Genomic DNA, 17943 nt, shown 5'->3' on the forward strand with positions numbered 1-17943 from the left:
GAAGGTATGTTGGGCCATACCTAGAATTGATGGATATTTCTGACACTGTGATCAGCCAAAGTTGTAACCAACTCAGCAATGTGCAAAGCAAGTGGCTTACTTCCTAGTACTATCTTTATATAGCCCCTTGGTAAACTAATCTAAAATACCTTTTTTTTTTTTTTTTAAGTTTTTGAGCCATACCTTGTAGTGCTTGAGTGCAGGGATTATTCCTGGCTCAGTGTTCAGATATCAGTTCTGCTGAACTTGGGGGTGCTGTGAAACCAATCCACCATGCACAAGCACCCTGATCCCTAGAATGCTTTTTTGTTGTTGTTGTTGTTTTTGGGCAGTGCCCAAAAACCCAGCAGTGCCCAGGGGTTACTCCTGGCTCTGCACTCAGAAATCACTCCTGGCAGGATCAGGGGATCATATAGGATGGATGGTGGGCCCTTCCCAGGTCTGTCCCTGGTCGTTCAAGTGCAAGCTCCTACTGCTGTGCTATGCCTTCGGCCCCTAGAATACATTTTTAAATTTTTTTTGGGTTTTTGGGTCACACCGGTAGTGCCTAGGGGTTACTCCTGGCTCTATGCTCAGTGATTGCTCCTGGCAGGCTTGGGGGACCATATGGGATCCCAGGATTCAAACCACCATCCTTCTGGATGCAAGACAAACACCCTACCTCCATGCCATCTCTCCGGCCCCTAGAATGCATTTTTATATTTGCCTAATTCAGGGTTTCATTTTATGTTGTTACTTATAGATTTACAAATTAGCACTGCTATATTGTGTTTATCTTATTTGTATGTCTCTTAACTCCCTTTTGAATAAGTCAGCTAATAATGAATGTTGGGAAATGGGCACAAAGAAACCAAAGTTCCAGTTTGCTTTTGATTCCTCTGGTTCCCACCTGCTTGACTTTGATCTAAGACTATCTTCAATACTCAGGAGAGTGGAGTAGCCTTGATAAGGATTCCTAACTGTCAAATCTGTCACCAGATGTTCAATTTTATCACCCTCTACTTTCTGTTTATCTGGTTTCCTTTCTTTGTTTTAACTCTTCTGTGAACTAATTTTCTCTATTTATTGTATTTAAGGTAACATGCTTATAAAAGTGCTAGTATTCATCATCTTGATGTTCTTACCTCTTCTTGAGGCTCAGGTGCTATGACACTGCTTTCTTCTGGAACCACAGAGACAGGAACCTGAGGACCTTCGCTCTACAAAGAAGAGTTCTGACAGTGAGAGGTAGCTCGACTTCCTCAGCCTTTCAGCTGAGACATCTTTTGTGATTTAGACTTTCCAAGGATCAAAGATAATACAAAAGGGGCTGGAGCAATAATGCAGCAGTAGGGTGTTTGCCTTGCATGCAGCTGACCCAGGTTCGATCCCCAGCATCCCATATAGTAATCTTCCCTGACCCTGTTCCCAGCATCCATCAAGGAGTAAATCCTGAGAGTAGAACTAGGAGCAACCCTGAGTACTTCATATATATATGTACCCTGAGTACATATAGCCTGAAGACACCAGAGAAGACTTTATTGTCTCCATCATTCTTAAATCTAGGAATCTAGATCTAAAGGGTGAAAGGACTAGCTGAGGTATAAAACCTCTTCTATGGGTTGCCTGGGATTAAACTCATATCAGTCCTGTGGGGGGCAAATGCCCTACCTACTATACAATCACTCAGGCTCCATACTCATTAAATGTTGCCTTTTATAGAAACCTGACCACAACAACCATGATTGTGAAGAGCTTTTACTGGGACCACAGAGAAAGATTTGTGGTTAGACAAGTTAGTATGCCCAGGACCTGTAGTTGGTCTTATGCTAGGATGCTTCATGAGTAATGTCTCCCTGTTTTTAGGTCAAAGGTTTTTCCTTCCTATTTTCCCCATACTTTGCTCTGCCTATAAAAAAAACCCATATTATTATTATTATTATTATTATTATTATTGTATTTAAATCTCTTAAGTAAAATCTCTTATCTTTTAAATCGGGGCTCCCACCTTTTTCATAGAACCTTGGGACATGGATGGGGCCAGAGCAGTGGCGCTATGGTAGGGCATTTGCCATGTACATGGCTGACCTAGGAAGGACCATGGTTTGATCCCCCAGATCAAACTTGGTGTCCAAGTCAGGAGAAATTCCTGAGAGCATAGCCAGGAGTAACCCCTGAGCATTACTGGGTATGACCCCCCCCCAAAAAAAAAAACCTTTGTACATGGATTACTTTATTTTACCACATATTCCCACATTTTCTATAAAACTAAGAGGAAAGGAATAAAGAAAGGCTGGGGCCCAGGGACCAAGTGGTCACAGATGCATTGGCAGAGAAATAAATAAGAACAGAACTAAATATCCAAGCTGAAGTCAATGATAATAGAATCAAGGGATCTAAATTTTAAGTCTAAACTTAAAGGGGCCTTGTTATTTGGCAGGCCAGGAAGCAAAAGGTGGTGGTATAGGATGCACTCTGGGTCCACTGGTGGAGGGAGGTTGACACTGGTGGTGCGAAGGGCCCTGACTCATTGTATATCTGAAATTCTACTATGAGGATTCTGTAGATCACAATTGTTTCAATAAAATAAAATTGAGGGCTGGAGAGATAGCTCAGCAGTAAGGCAGCCAATCCAGGATGAATGGTGGTTCGAATCTCGTCATCCCATATGGTCCCCTGTGCCTGTCAGAAGCGATTTCTGAGCACAGAGCCAGGAGTAACCCCTGAGTGCCGCTGGGTGTGACCCAAAAACCAAAAATAAATAAATAAATAAATAAATAAATAAATAAAAAATAAAAAGGAAAAAAAGAATTAGGGCTTCGGACACGAGAGATAGCATGGAGGGAGGTAGGGTGTTTCTCTGGCATGCAGAACAATGGTTTGAATCCTGGTATCCGATATGGTCCCCTGAGCCTGCCAGGAGCAATTTCTGAGCATAAAGCCAGGAGTAACCCTTGAGCGTTGTCCTGGGTGTGACCCAAAAAACAACAACAAAAAAAGAAATAAAGAAAAAATATTGCCTTTAAATGTATATATTTCTAACTAGACAATCACATTATTAAATATTTAATCACATTATTAAAAATAATATCTAATGTATATTTAAAAAGAAATCAGATCTTTGGACTCCAGAGTTGTCTCCAGAGTCAAACACAGTGGGATTTGTATTATATAGGCCTGTATATGCATATGTGGGAGTCTATGAGGTTATGAACATAGATCTCGAAACCCCTATCTACCAAGCTGTTCAGTGGCAGAGTGCATACATTGCGTTAGGAAGCCCTGGATTCAGTCCCCAACAATGAAAAACAATGATAGAAAAGAAAAAAATTTACAGATGTCAACTAGAGCCTTTTACTTAAGCCAGTCGGATAACATTTGAACTCCTATAATCTCCCCTTAAATAAGCTTATTTCAAGAATATAAACTTGTTATAGCTGCTTGCAAACTTACACCATGTAATATGTTACAAAATCAAATCAAACAAGGTTTAGGCTTTTTCTTTCATTCCACTGAGTTGTTCCTTTTACTATAGCACAGTAGAAATAATTATACCCTTTCCATCCACATTTCCTACATTGTTTTCTCAATCAGTATAAATACCTCTAGTTAGAAACTAGCCAAAGGAGGTTTTTTGTTTTTCATTGAGGACCCTCAGTGTCAAGACTGAAGGCATAAGATGCTGATGGCTTTGGCTTTATTGCTCTGGAGAGTGAGCTACGATAAGCTTATTGCTGTCTTCCTTCTACCTTGTCAAACTGAAAAAGCTGAGGGTCACAGTGGACAATAGGACAGGAAGTCTGGCACTTTTTCAGCCTGGCTGCTATCATGCAGCCTTTGTATTGGTTCCTCAGAGGGCAGCAGGCTCCTAAGGCTACAGGACGACTTCAGTTAGGCACAGGCAGTTTGAGGAGAGGGGTACCAGAAATCTCACATTTCCAGATACCTACAGGCTCATGCCCAGGCCTCCTTTATTGCCCAAACGATACTCTCTCTTACTAATCTGTGAAAATTCTAATTCTGCATATGGCCAGCTGTGGTTTGATTCTTGGCATTGTACAAACCATCAGGAATAACACCAGGAGTGACCCCTGAGCAAAGAGCCTGGAATAAGTTCTGAGTACCACCAGAACTAAATAAGTAAAATAATATTCTGGACCAGAGAGATGGTACATAAGGCTGAGTATATACCTTTTATACACTTGTTCTGGGTTCAATCCAGGCACTGCATAGTTCCTAGGCTCCTCTAAGAACAGTCTCTAAGCATAAAGCTGGAATCACCCCTGAGTACCAATGGATGTGGCCCCCAAACAAAAAAAATTCAATTCTTACTCAAACCCTATGTTTTCCTGTATCTAATTTTCTCTTACTATCACTAAATTATAATTTTACTTATATTTCTGTTTCCTTATCCCCATTAGAATGTGTGAGGCAAGGAGGAAATTTTTATACTTTGTTCATGCAATTTCTATCTCCTACAAAAATGACTGGATATAGTAGAGACTTGGCAAATGCTTGTGAAATGAATGAATAAATCCTACTACACTCTAATTAGATATTCTACCATAATCCTTCATATTTTACAGGGGCAAGAACCAAATTCAGGGTTTGATTATATTAGTCTTAAGATACTCTTGAGGGACCTGAGCAATAGCACAGTGGCTAAGACATTTGCCTTGCACAAAGCCAACCTGGTTTTGATCCCTGGCATCCCATATGGTCTTCAGAACCTGTCAGGAATGATTTCTGATCTCAAAGCCAGGTGTGGCCCCAACCAAACCAAACAAACAAAATATCCTTTTGTACATCATTTTGGTTCTGAGAATCCACATCTTCATAACAATTAATTTAGTCATCTATTTCTATGCTGATTGGCTTCTTCAATGATATTCTTCTAATAATATTATGAGCAAATTCTTATTTTCTTTTCCTCCAAGTCCCGGGGATTTCTTTCTTTCTATCTATCTATCTATCTATCTATCTATCTATCTATCTATCTATCTATCTATCTATCTATCTATCTATCTATCTATCTACCTATCAATCTATCTATCATCTATCTACCTACCTATCTATCAATCATCTATCTATCTATCTATCTATCTATTTATCTATCTATCTATTTATCGAGAAAATATACAACCCTATAATTGTGACCCCTACCACCACAAAAATAAATAAGGAAAGATGGACTAGGGAGATGATGCAAAGGGAGACCCAGATTCAGTAACATACTAAGCTTGTGCTCCACTGCTGAGTTACATTCCCAGCACCATCATAACCATTCTTTCTACAATGTACCTAATAGCAATAATATATTCTCAAATCTGTGTATCAAAGAAGGCAGAGTACTACTCAAGGTGTTCACGTCAGGACTGGAGAGATAGTACAGTGAGTAGGGCATCTGTCATGTAAGCAATAAATCTGGGTTCAAGTTCCAGCACCAGATCTGGCCCCAGAAGTTATCCCTGAGTACAGAGCCAGGAGTAAGCCTTGAGCATTACATATATTCCCCCTAAGCCAGACAGGAGTGATCTCTGAGTACAGAGCCAGGAGTATCCTCTGACCACCACTGGTGTGACCAAAGAAGAAGGTAACTAGCTTATGAGTGGATCACTAAATTAACTATTATAAAGATGTAAATCCTCAGAACCAAAAGAAATGTCCAAGAGTATTTTAAGACTAGTGACACAAAATCTGGCCAACTGTGGGCCCACCTAACTGAACTAATGATAATCTACATGGAGGGAGTGAACCAACAGCCCCATTCTTACCTGAGAGTTTGCAGAGGTAGGGCAAGTACAAAGTTCTGGGTCCAGATGATCAGCATTCTCCTCTTTTTTGATCTCAGGAGTTCTTGCTGGCTTCTCTGGTTGCTCTGTATCAGGAGAGGCCTCTAAGGGACTTAAGGTCCCTGTCCCCAACAACACCCTTGGGCTTCTGGGTGAATCCCCTTCATCTGCTGGAGGGGTGGAAGGTATATTTCCACAGGAGGTTCTGGGGCTAGGAGTGGCTCTAGGTGGAGGAGGCCTTGTAGGGGGTGCTGAGGTTCTCTGGACGGAGGATCTCTTTTTCATCTGCATGGATCCTTCGCTTGAAGTGCGGCTTCGGAGAACTAATTCGGGCCCAGATGAAGACTGCTCTGAAAGGGTCGGTGCTTTGCCTGGTGAGAGAGCTGTGGAACAAGAGAAAACCTCCTCCTGGGACTCTCCACTCTCACTCGGAATAGAAGGTTGGACCTGGGTCAGGTCACTACTGTGGAGCTGAGATTCTTCGGAGGTGGAGGAGGGAGGTAGGGAGATGGAGGAGGAGGAGGGGGAAGAGGAGCATATTTCAGACTCTTCCTCCTCTGTTTCCTCTTGTTTGACTTCAGAGTTGTCTTCTTCCTCGGTTGGATCAGGCACTAACTCTTCTTCACTTGCTGAGACAGATTCCTTATCACTTTTTGCAGAAAATGGAGAGGGACTGGTCGGAGAAGTCAGAGGGCTGGATGCCGAAGAGGTTCGAACTGGGGAAGAGATGACTAAAGAACGCCTGCTGCTGCTGCTGGGAAAGGCAAACACATTTAGTAAAAGGCGAAAGATTTATGCGATCTGAAGAGAAACCAGAGGATGGCAAACACATTTAGAAAAGCTCAAACTGGAAGTTACCTAAACTCCCCATCCCATCAATAGTGATATGTTCAGGGATTAGTGAAATGATATAAAATGATTTAAAGTGATATTAGTTGTAGTAATGTCTAGTTTCAGTAATCCTATTATATAGTGAATTAGAAAAAGATCTATAAAACGTTGGGGCCATTGGCTAGGTAGGGTGCTTGCCTTGCATGCAGCCAACATGACTCCCCATGTACTACCAGGAGTGATCTTCAAGCACAGAGCCAAGAATAAGTCTGAGAGCCAGATGCCCAACAATCCCCCACCTAAAAAACAAAAACAAAAACAAAACCCTAAAAGTTGGGGCCATTCATGAGTTCAGTCCATCAATGAGTTAAGCATATGCTTTGCATGTAAGAAGTCCAGATTGCATCTCTGGCACCTGAGCACGGCAAGAGTAATACAGAGAACAGAGCTGATAAGCCTAATAGCACTGTCCAGTATATCTCAAAAAATAATCTACAAAAAGTCCATTATTTTTATCAGTATCTTGATTTAACTATATAACTACACACACACACACACACAAACACACACACAGAGGTTGTAAAACACAGCAAAATAGTAACAAAACACTTTCTCTGGGGAAAAAAGTAATGCATGCATACCTTGTAGATTCAGTTTTAGAATAAGTGATTTAATAAGATTTAATTAGATTTTATTTAGATTTAGTTTAGAATTTAGAATAAGTGATTTAATAAGAATAAGATTCCTTGGGGCTGGAGAGATAGCATCCCCCAGTGTCCCATATGGTTCCCCCCAAGCCAGGAGCTATTTCTTTTCTTTTCTTTCTTTTTTGGTTTTTGGGTCACACCCAGCAGTGCTCAGGGGTTATTCCTGGCTCTATGCTCAGAAATCGCCCCTGGCAGGCTCGGGGGACTATATGGGACGCTGGGATTTGAACCACCATCCTTCTGCATGCAAGGCAAATGCCTTACCTCTATGCTATCCCTCCGTCCCCACAATTTCTGAGCTCATAGCCAGGAGTAACTTCTTTGGATGTGTCCCCCCACCAAAAAGAATAAGCTTCCTAAAACTTATTTGTAATCTAAAATCAATAATTTGGCACATCTGTGGTAGTTATACCCAGGCTCATGCAGGTGGAAGAAAATGAGCCTCTGAAAACTTTCCTAACTAAAGCAATTCAGCCTTGTTTTAAGTTTCTGGTTGTATCTTTTTCCTTTCCTTTCCTTTTTTTTTATCTTCATAATTTTTTTAAAATATAATTTTTATTTTGATCATAGTGGCTTACATATTGTTGACAATAATATTTTAGGTACATATTTACATAAAATCAGGGGGGATTCCCATCACCAAATTGTCCTCCCTACACCTCCGTTTTTGTCCTACCTCCCATATCCTCTTCCCTCACCCCCAGGGTTGCTAGAATATGTGGTCTCCTCTGTATCTAGCCTGCTACTTAGTAGTCTTGCACCTGTTTGGTCCTGGTGCCTCCCTTATTTCCCCCTCTAACTGCGGGGCAGGACTAGCTAGTTCGAGTTACGTGGTTTTGTTTGAAGGAGAGAAAAGTAATAAACTGGGGTAAAAGTCTAATACGCCGAAAATAAGCGGAATTCTTCTAGAGGCTCTCATCATCATTTTGAGAGAGGAGAGAAAAAAGGTGAAACATTCCACCAATACAAAAAGAAGTGTCAAATATCCAGTGAGGACTCCAACAATAACGATAAGCACCAAAAAACAAAACAAAACAAAACAAAAAAACAGAAACACACACAAAAAAAAACACAAAACAAATCCTTTTTCTTTTTTTCATTTTGAGCTACATACTCCAGTGCTAAGGCTTACTTTTGGCTCCATACTCAGGGATCAATCCTGATGGTGCTTAGGGGAAGATGGAACCCAGGTAAGTGTGTGCAAGTACTATTTCTCCAGTCCCTTCCTTTTTTTTTCACATTGATGTGCTCTTTGGCAATTGTGTTATTTAAAATACCCTCTAAGTGTAATTTGAAATACCACCTGGAAGCAAAAGTCTGATATGTCTCATAGAGAAAAAATATATATATATATTTATTTTAGGCCATACCCAGCAGCACGGGGGCTTTCTCCTGGCTCTATGCTTAGGGATCACTCCTGGTAGTGCTTGGGAGACCATATGGAGTATCAGGAATCAAACCTGGTCAGCCACAAGAGCTGTACCTACTGTAGTACCTCTCTGGCTCTAATATGTGCACTTGTGTGCTAGATAAACTTTTCAAACATGAATTACATTGCTGTTGGTTTTAAATTCAGTATCGAGTAATCAACAATCCATTTTAAATAAGATGTCCTAAAACAGAGAAGGATATGTGACAGCTAACTATCTGCTAAAAAAAGGCTGGCATCGGTACTCCCAAGAATCTAACCCTGTGCCTCCTCTATGTTCAGTATCTAGTAATTCAGAACTCGGGTAACTTTATAGAACATAACAGCCATGAATATCGAGAGTCTGGAGAGAAAGCAGAGGGCTTAAGGTATGTATATGCCATGCAGGTTTGATCTCTGGCACAACACACGGTCTCCCTGCTCCACTAGAAGTGACCCTATGGCAGAACTAGGAGTGAGATCTGAGTACTGCAGGTGTGCTCACTCCTCGCTCCAAAAATATATAAATAGTAGATTTTTTGAATTTGGTGGTAGAAACATTTTTTTTGTTTTGTTTTGGGCCATACCCGGTAATGCTCAGGGGTTACTGCTGGTTATGTGCTCAGAAGTCGCTCCTGGCTTGGGGGGACCATATGGGACGCCGGGGGATCGAACCGCAGTCCTTCCTTGGCTAGCACTTGCAAGGCAGACACCTTACCTCTAGCACCACCTCTCCGGTCCCTAGAAACATTTTTATGTTATATTATTCTTTATTAATTTAGTTGTGACTGAATTCAGAAAAATTCTTACAGGTACAGAGAACAAAGTGCAGACAGTATCACCAACATAAACCAAAAAAAGCTTGAATTTGAGCTTGGAGACTACAGTGTGGAATATTTCACACACACGGGATAAAGAACACATAAAGAAGTCTCAGAATTGCTCACCTTGACAGTCCCTTCACCACAAAGACTTTGTTGGAATGTTGCTTCTCCAGTTTGCTCATAACCTCATAGAGATTGTGATTCAGCTAAAGCCAATGAGAAATTCTATGTTAGCCAGATGGGAATGGAGACTGGCCTTCTTGTCTTCTCCTTCATAGAGTTCCCCAAAATAAAATATCCCCAACTTTCTTTTTTTTTTTTTTTTTGGTTTTTGGGCTACACTTGTTTAATGCTCAGGGGCTACTACTCCTGGCTATACGCTCAGAAGTCACTCCTGGCTTGGGGGGACCATATGGGACGCCGGGGGATAGAACCGCGGTCCATCCTACACTAGCGCTTGTAAGGCAGACACCTTACCTCTAGCGCCACCTTCCCAGCCCCTATCCCCAACTTTCAACTCTGAATGATCTTGCCCTATCTGTCTCTCTGTCCAGGGAATAAGACTCAATGCAATACTAAGATCGAGGAACCATAACTTCACCAAAGAAACTGGAGCAGAATGTGTCTAATTCGTAACATAACCAGTATTAAAATAGAACATCTTAAAGTCCAGGACCAGAAAAGACACAGTTAGAACATGTCCTATAGCTGAGTATCATTGAACAGGATTGACTCTATACAAGACCAACCACCTGAGAAGCAAATATCTGCTCAACGACTACCCTAACTGTCCTAATTGCTCAAACACTGTTCTCTCCCTCCTTGGCAACAATAGATAGGGTTTTCACAACTCAGTTCCCCATTTTAGCTGTTTCTTCCATAGACCTAACTTCTTCTTCTTCTTCTTTTTTTTTTTATTTTTTATTTTTTTTATTTTTGGGGCACACTCGGCAGCGCTCAGGGGTTACTCCTGGCTATCTGCTCAGAAATAGCTCCTGGCAGGCATGGGAGGCCATATGGGACGCCGGGATTCGAACCAACCACCTTAGGTTGCAAGGCAGACACCGCTGTGCTATCTCTTTGGCCCCAGATCTAACTTCTTTTATTCATCCGAGATTTAGGTTTGGGTGCAGTTATTTGGCACATACAGGAGAGAGAAAAGGTCCTCTGATAGCATTTAAATGTGCTCTCTCACAGTTTGACACAATCAAGAACTGAGAAAACACTTTGTCGTCAAATTAAACCTACCCACACATCTAAGTTGGCCATATGTTACTTACCTTGCTCATCTCTCTGAAGAAAACGTCCCTCAAATTGGAAATGTTTTGGAAGATGGTCACGTAACAGCCAATACGACTAGCAGGAGAGAAGACAGTTAAGTCCAAAAGAGCAGAGTTGAAGAAGTCTGTATTTGAAATACGAGGTAGGAGTAAGCAAAAGCCAGCTATCACCCAAGGCTGCTCAGGGAAAAGTCCCAATCCTAGACACAGGATTTCCTGGAATCAGAGCTGACCAGGATCACACTTGAGTCTCAGGAGGCCTAAGAAGACACACTCATTCACTTGAGCTAAAAAATGTGTCAGTTCCTGAAATTATCTGAGGTGGGTTCTAGGGACTGAAGTATATACCGGCAAATGCTCTGAAGAAATTTTAAACTGCTACATAAATAATCTTATGCTTACATTATTATAATAAGTATTCTTTCCCATGTAATACATGCTTTTCTGTGAAACTGTGTACACATTAGTAGAATTCTTCAATTCTTTAATTGGGTAGGTGTACATTTATGGAACTATTACATTTGGATTCTATCTGAATTAAGAGTCAGATAATGTGGGACTTAAAAGGAATCTGCCTTCCATGTGGCCAACCCAGGTTTGACCCAGCCTCCACATATAATGGTTCTCTGAGCCTGCCAGGAGTGATCCCTGAGCACAGAGCCCCAGGAGTAAACCCTGAACACAGCTCAGCCGGGTGTGGCCAAAAAAAAAAAAAAAAAAAAACCCAAAAATAGATGAAATACTTTTACTTATTCTCTGAACAAAAATATTTTCATTAATAGAAAAATTATCTGTGGTTTATCTTCTATGTTAATATGAATATTCACAAACCTGGCTTGTTTAAAACAATATGCTCTTTAGCATGAAACCACAAACTCCCAATAAGCTTGATGACAGCACTTTACTTGCCAAGATATCTTCTATCCAAGAAGAATCTTGTCCTTAAACCTGAAAAGCTGGCAGGGCAGGAATGGTTATCTCTCCATTTCAGATGAGGAAACCAAGATCTAGAGAAATGAAGCTTGCCCAATACTACAGAGTAAGTTAGCAGTCCACTGCCATAATAGAGCTCTCTTCAGGAGACGGCTTCTTTCAGGGGCAGACCTTTTAGAATCTTAATCAGTACCTATGATAAAGAACAGGAAGTTCCTCTAGTAGTTCCTGGTTCAAATCTTCAAACACAATCTGGGCTTTGTTGAACTCTTCCTCTGCCTAGGATGTAAAAAAAAAAACCAGGAGAATATCCCTCCATTCTCAACCCAAGGTTGAAAGATACCTCCTCTATCCTCTGCCTTTTTCAGGAACTAGGCTTACTAGTTTTGTTACATTATTTGTTTGTTTTTTGTCTTGAATCACATCCAGCAGTGCTCAGGAGCTACTTCCAGCTTGGTGCTCAAGAGACTCCCAGCAGTACTTCTGCGGGGTCAGGGAATTCAGGCCATGGCATGCAAAATTTGTGCCCAGCTTGAGCCATTCTTCTGGCCCCTCAACTTACTTGGAATTACGCCCCTTCATCCCTTGTCTATGCCTGCTTCAGCCTAGCGCTTCGACTCTCTTTTGAGTATTAATGCTCAGAGGAAATAGTTTTCTTCTAGAGGCTGAGCTTTTCACTGTCTAAATCAGCTTGAACCACATGCTACCATATGGGAGAGGAAGGACAGAAAGATCTTACCAGGCTTTTTTTTTTTTTTTTTTTACCTTGGCAACCTTGGCTTCATCTTTCTTCTTGGCATTCTGCACAGCCTCCAGGTGGTGTCGGGCACTGTCATAGTCAACAAGTTTTCGACCCCGCTTGGCAATTCTCTCCTAATCCGAGTCATAAGAGAGAGACATTATTCTCATATTTCATGAAGATGGAGTGGCCAGGATGCAGGTAACAATATCAAATAGAAAGCAATATTCCTGAATCCTGTTACCTATATACTCGAGTATAAGCTGACCCCCACTAATTTCACCCTAAAAACTGGGAAAATTTAGTGACTTGAGTACATGCTGAGGTGGACAATGCAACAGCTGCTGGTAAATTTCAAAAATAAAAATATATACCCAAAACAATTACAATAATTGAGGAATCAGTAGGTTAAATGTTTTTCAACATTTATTGCTAAAGAAAAAACTGTAAACTAACCACAATAACCTTAAAACTTTAAATAAAGTGCAGAAAACAGTAGCTTAACAGGTAATCAAGCTAAATCACAAAGGTTAAAAATCTTTCAAACTGGATTCCTCCTCCTCATTATCTATATGTCCAAACAGAGCTTCAGCTGTATCTAATGTGAGGGTCTCAGCATAGACATTGTCATCATTACTGAGTTCGCAGATATCATCATCGCTGCTGTCGGTCTCATACAAAGTGCAGAATATTGTGGGTTAAACAGTTCAGTGGCAGCCAGTTCAGTTCAGCCGCCTACCTCCTCGGCTAAGCCGCAACTTGTGGACTGAGCTGAAGCACCGACCCCTCCAGCGGATGGCAGAAAACGACTGGAGCGCAGTCGAATCAAATAACCTATATGACCTGAGTATAAGCCGAGTTTGGGATTTTCGGCACAAATTTTGTGCCTTGAAAACTCGGCTTATACTCAAGTGTATACGGTATCAATTTTCATATTCTAGGAGGGTTTTGTGCCTAAATGATCTCCTGCATTATCTAAAAAGAATTAGAATTCTCAGCAGAGACTAGTGCACAGGAAGCTCAGGTTCAATATCTGGCATGACATGCTGTCTCAAGCACAGAGCTGAAAGTAGCCCTAAATCACTAGAATCTTAAAATAAAGGGGGGTGTGCAATCTTACAGAATAAATGGAAGCCTACAACTAAATTTTAATATTTCCTATGAATCCATTATAAACTGGTCAGCATCTAGGAGAAGTAGCTTTAAAAACCATAAGAAACTTAAACTCATTCTGAGGCTGAAGCAACAGTAGTGGGAAGTGCACTGCCTTGCATGCGTCACAAGAGGGACTGATCCCTGGCATCCCATCTTAACCTCCTTTACTTCACTCATTACCATGGGCTCTAACTCTGCTTATTATGATTTTGTTTGTTTGGTTTGGTTTTGGGGGGGGACCATACCTAGCAGTGCTCAGGGGTTACTCCTGGTTCTGTGTCAAAAATTACTCCTGGCAGGCTTGGGGGAGTATACAGATGCCCAAGTCAGCTGCATGCAAGGTAAATGCAGTACTCATTGTGCTATGGCTCTGGCCCCTATATTTACACCAATTTGTTCTCTTACTGTGAACCACTATTAATTTTCAAATCAAGTACCTTAATCTCACTGAACTGGGCAACATAGTTTTCCATGGTCCTCAAAGCCTGGTCAGTTAGTTTCTCTTCATAGTCTTCCCAAAGGAGATCATTGTTCTATGGGATAGAGGCAGATGTGAGTGGTGAAGGTTTTCTTCTCAATAATTGTGTACCAGGAAAATACCCAAATTCTTCCCCACTAAATGACCTTAGTTGTAAAACACTGTTTTCAGATTAGCATGTATGAGCCTGAGGGAAATCAGAATAAGAAACAGCTCTGTCCCGAGGAATTGCCCTGTAAGAGACCTGGAAATATATTCTGGAAATAGGAATAAGAATAGGAATATAGGAAGGAATAAGAAAGACCAGGTCAGAGTCTTAGAATCTGGAGTGTGAAGGATAGGGAAGTCTGGGGATGAATTACCACATAAATTTTGTTTTCAAAACCACCAACAGGTTTTTTGGCGAGTAAAACTTCCATAAGATTTTAATGAATAAAAATGGGTCAAAAACAAAGGACATCAGAGATTGGAAAATACTACTTTCATCTTCATAGCTATAACTTCTTCCTACCACTTGGGATTGAGGTTATATAAACAAACAAGGGGTATTAATGCCTATCATTCTTGCTTAGCTAGAGAAGAGATCATAATAAGGGTGCCATGAAGAACAACAAAGTTTAGAATATTCTTACCCCTACAATGTCCTTTAGCTCCTCATGACCTTCCCAGTCACTGCTGTAGATCTCCTGCAGAGTTTCTGACACTCTCTTAGAACTTTCATGCATCACTGAAAGGAGAAAACTCAGTGTTACTATTAAAATCTCAAAAAAATGAAGAAAAATGGGGGGGGGGGCAGAAAATCAGCCTTTTCAATTCATTATGACCAACTCAGAAGGTTTTTTTTTTTTTGTTTGTTTGTTTTTTGGTTTTTGGGCCACACCCGGCGGTGCTCAGGGGTTACTCCTGGCTGTCTGCTCAGAAATAGCTCCTGGCAGGCACGGGGGACCATATGGGACACCGGGATTCGAACCAACCACCTTTGGTCCTGGATTGGCTGCTTGCAAGGCAAACGCCGCTGTGCTATCTCTCTGGGCCCCAACTCAGAAGGTTTGAATTATCAGTGAGGGAAGTTATTTTGGGCTGAGATGGGATGTGTTCCACAAAACCAGGGGTGGGCAAGTGATAAAAACTTTTAAGTATGGACATTTTCTCTCCACTAATCATACCTCTTAAGTAGCTAGATAAATGTCCTCTGCATTCTCCTCTGCTGCATACCCACCTTTCACTGCATTAAGGAAGTTCTTCAGGTCCTTGTATAGCTTGTAACCCTCTGCCTGAAAGAAAAGTGCCATGGTGATTAAGGAGATAAATAATCTTTATATGCTTGAAGATGCATTTGAGGGCAAAATAGAAATGTAAGTTAATTAATTATGGTTTTAGGGGCCACACACCGAAGTGTTTGAGGGCAACTCCTAGTTCTATATTCAGGAATGACCTCTGGCAGAATTCAGGGGACCATATGTGATGCTGGGATTTGTACCAGGGCTGCAGCCATTAAGGCCACATGCAATTACCTCCTGTATTCTCTCTCCAGTCTGAAACATAAGTTAAAAGCAGAAATAAATCCTCAGATTCCATCAAAGATCTGCAAATGCCATAAATTAATCTGTATTATTTTTACCAATAAATGGTGAACTCTCTCTTTTGGAGGCAATTTTTGCTTTGTTTCTTTTCTTGTTTCTTTCTTAGACCTCCCCAGTGGTGCTGAGGGACTATATGGTACAAAGCATGAGCTCAGCTTTGAATTATGTCCCCACTTCCTACAAATTTTAACTTTCTATTTCTTTATATTATATATAATATATATACACACTAAACTATATATAGTATCTATATGTAGATATATAGAGACTGAAAAACTGGCTCAATAATACAGCCTCATTTTTTTTTTTTTTTTTTTTTGGTTTTTGGGCCACACCCGGCAGTGCTTAGAGGTTATTCCTGGCTGTCTGCTCAGAAATAGCTCCTGGCAGGCACGGGGGACCATATGGGACACCGGGATTCGAACCAACCACCTTTGGTCCTGGATCGGCTGCTTGCAAGGCAAACGCCGCTGTGCTATCTCCGGGCCCCAGCCTCATTTTTTATTTTCTCTGACTTTCCCCAGTGGTTTCCAGATTGAGTTCCCTAGCATTGTCTTCTTTACTGGCAGATGTGGTGCTCATCGTCTTAGGTTCTTATCTGGAATTCAAAATTTATTTAGGTACTGGAGAGATAGTCCAGCCAGTAAGGGCGCTTGTCTTGCATCTGGACAACCAGGTTTAATGTCCAGCATCCCAAATGGTTCCTACACATAGGGCCAGAGAGATAGCACAGCAGTAGGACATTTGCCTTGTAAGCAGCATATTCAAGACGGATGGTGGTTCAAATCCCTGCATCCCATATGGTCCCCCGTGCCTACCAGGAGCAATTTCTGAGTGCAGAACCAGGAGTAACCTCTGAGCTGGGTGTGACCCAAAAACAAAACAAACAAACCAAATGTTTTCTACAGCACCTCTATTAGTAATTCCTGACTGCAGACCCACAAGTAACCCCTCAGCAGCACCAACTGTGGCCCAAAATAAAAATAAAAAACCAAAACTTGTCACTTGGTCCTCATCTACTTTTTACCTTGGAGTAGCCCTTACCCAACCTCCAGATTTACCTGTTGATGGAAGAAGTTGTTGGCATTTTGTTCAAATCGTTCATCTTTGGTTTCTACGGCTTTCCCCAATTTCTGTAGTACCTAGGATGTAAATTAGAAAGTTCATAAGTTATAGTCAAGTCTCTTCTATCTATTGGCATTATATGACTCCGGTATCACTGAGTCTTAGAAACAAGGGAAAGGTCATGTTCACATTAGCCTAACATAGTTAGAAAAGTAACACCTAGCAGGAAAGAAAGCTCAATAGTCTAAGTGCATGATTCATTAATAGGAGGCCCAGGTTCAGTCTCTGGGGCTTTATAGGCCCCCACCACTCAGCAGAGGCAGAAGTGGCAATGCTTCACTCTGGAAAAAAATTTTTTTAAAAGAAATGTAACTCTCTGTTTGAGCTGGAGTGATAGTACAGTGAGGAGAGAATTTGCCTTGCAAGCTGGAGACCCAGAACTGATCCCTGGCATCCCATATGGTCCTCTGAGCACTGCTAGCAGTAATTCCTCAGTGTAGAGCTAGGAGTAATGCCTGAACATCACAAGCTGTGATCTAAAAAAATAAAATGAAAGGGGTGGCAGAGCAGTGGCGCAGGCAGTAGGGCGGTTGCTGACCTAGGACAGACTGCTGGAGGATTGAACTGCAGTCTGTCCTAGGTCAGCACATGCAAGGCAACCGCCCTACTGCCTGCGCCACTGCTCTGCCAGGGGCGATTTCTGAACTCATAGCCAAGAGTAACCCCTGAATGTCACTGGGTGTGACCCAAAACAAAAACAAAAATGATAAAATAAAAGGAAGAGGCTAGAGTAATTTGCCTTGTACCCAGCCAACCTGCGTTCAATTGTTGGCATCCCATTTGGTCCTCCGTGCCTGCCAGGAGGAACTTCTGAGCACATACCCAGGAGTAACCACTGAGTGCTACTGGGTGTGCTCCTCCCCCCAAAAAAGAATACAGTTTAGGTTAGAGAGGTGGGTAGAAAACACTTAGAAAGGCCTCTGTGGGGCCCGGAGAGATAGCACAGCGGCGTTTGCCTTGCAAGCAGCCGATCCAGGACCAAAGGTGGTTGGTTCGAATCCCGGTGTCCCACATGGTCCCCCATGCCTGCCAGGAGCTATTTCTGAGCAGACAGCCAGGAGTAACCCTGAGCACCTCCGGGTGTGCCCCCCCCAAAAAAAAAGAAAGGC

The 17943-nt window shown here is 41.7% G+C and overlaps 2 protein-coding genes across 2 annotated transcripts in view; one reads left to right on the forward strand and one right to left on the reverse strand.

Moving 5' to 3' along the window:
* Window positions 1–17943, forward strand: part of SLC4A8 (solute carrier family 4 member 8) — an 829308-nt gene that overhangs the window by 536038 nt on the left and 275327 nt on the right. The gene's annotated exons all lie outside the window — the stretch shown is intronic.
* BIN2 (bridging integrator 2) overlaps window positions 1–17943 on the reverse strand; it is a 29228-nt gene that overhangs the window by 1299 nt on the left and 9986 nt on the right. The window contains exons 2-11 of the mRNA XM_049783408.1: window positions 16771–16851; window positions 15346–15400; window positions 14759–14853; window positions 14086–14181; window positions 12520–12627; window positions 11948–12033; window positions 10822–10897; window positions 9665–9747; window positions 5754–6522; window positions 1125–1199 (exon numbers count right to left, since the gene is read on the reverse strand). Coding sequence (XP_049639365.1) covers window positions 1125–1199; window positions 5754–6522; window positions 9665–9747; window positions 10822–10897; window positions 11948–12033; window positions 12520–12627; window positions 14086–14181; window positions 14759–14853; window positions 15346–15400; window positions 16771–16851 — 1524 coding nt within the window. The remainder of the gene's footprint in view (window positions 1–1124; window positions 1200–5753; window positions 6523–9664; window positions 9748–10821; window positions 10898–11947; window positions 12034–12519; window positions 12628–14085; window positions 14182–14758; window positions 14854–15345; window positions 15401–16770; window positions 16852–17943) is intronic.

Source organism: Suncus etruscus, chromosome 11, assembly GCF_024139225.1.
Source record: "Suncus etruscus isolate mSunEtr1 chromosome 11, mSunEtr1.pri.cur, whole genome shotgun sequence".
In the NCBI taxonomy this organism is placed as follows: Eukaryota; Metazoa; Chordata; class Mammalia; order Eulipotyphla; family Soricidae; genus Suncus; species Suncus etruscus.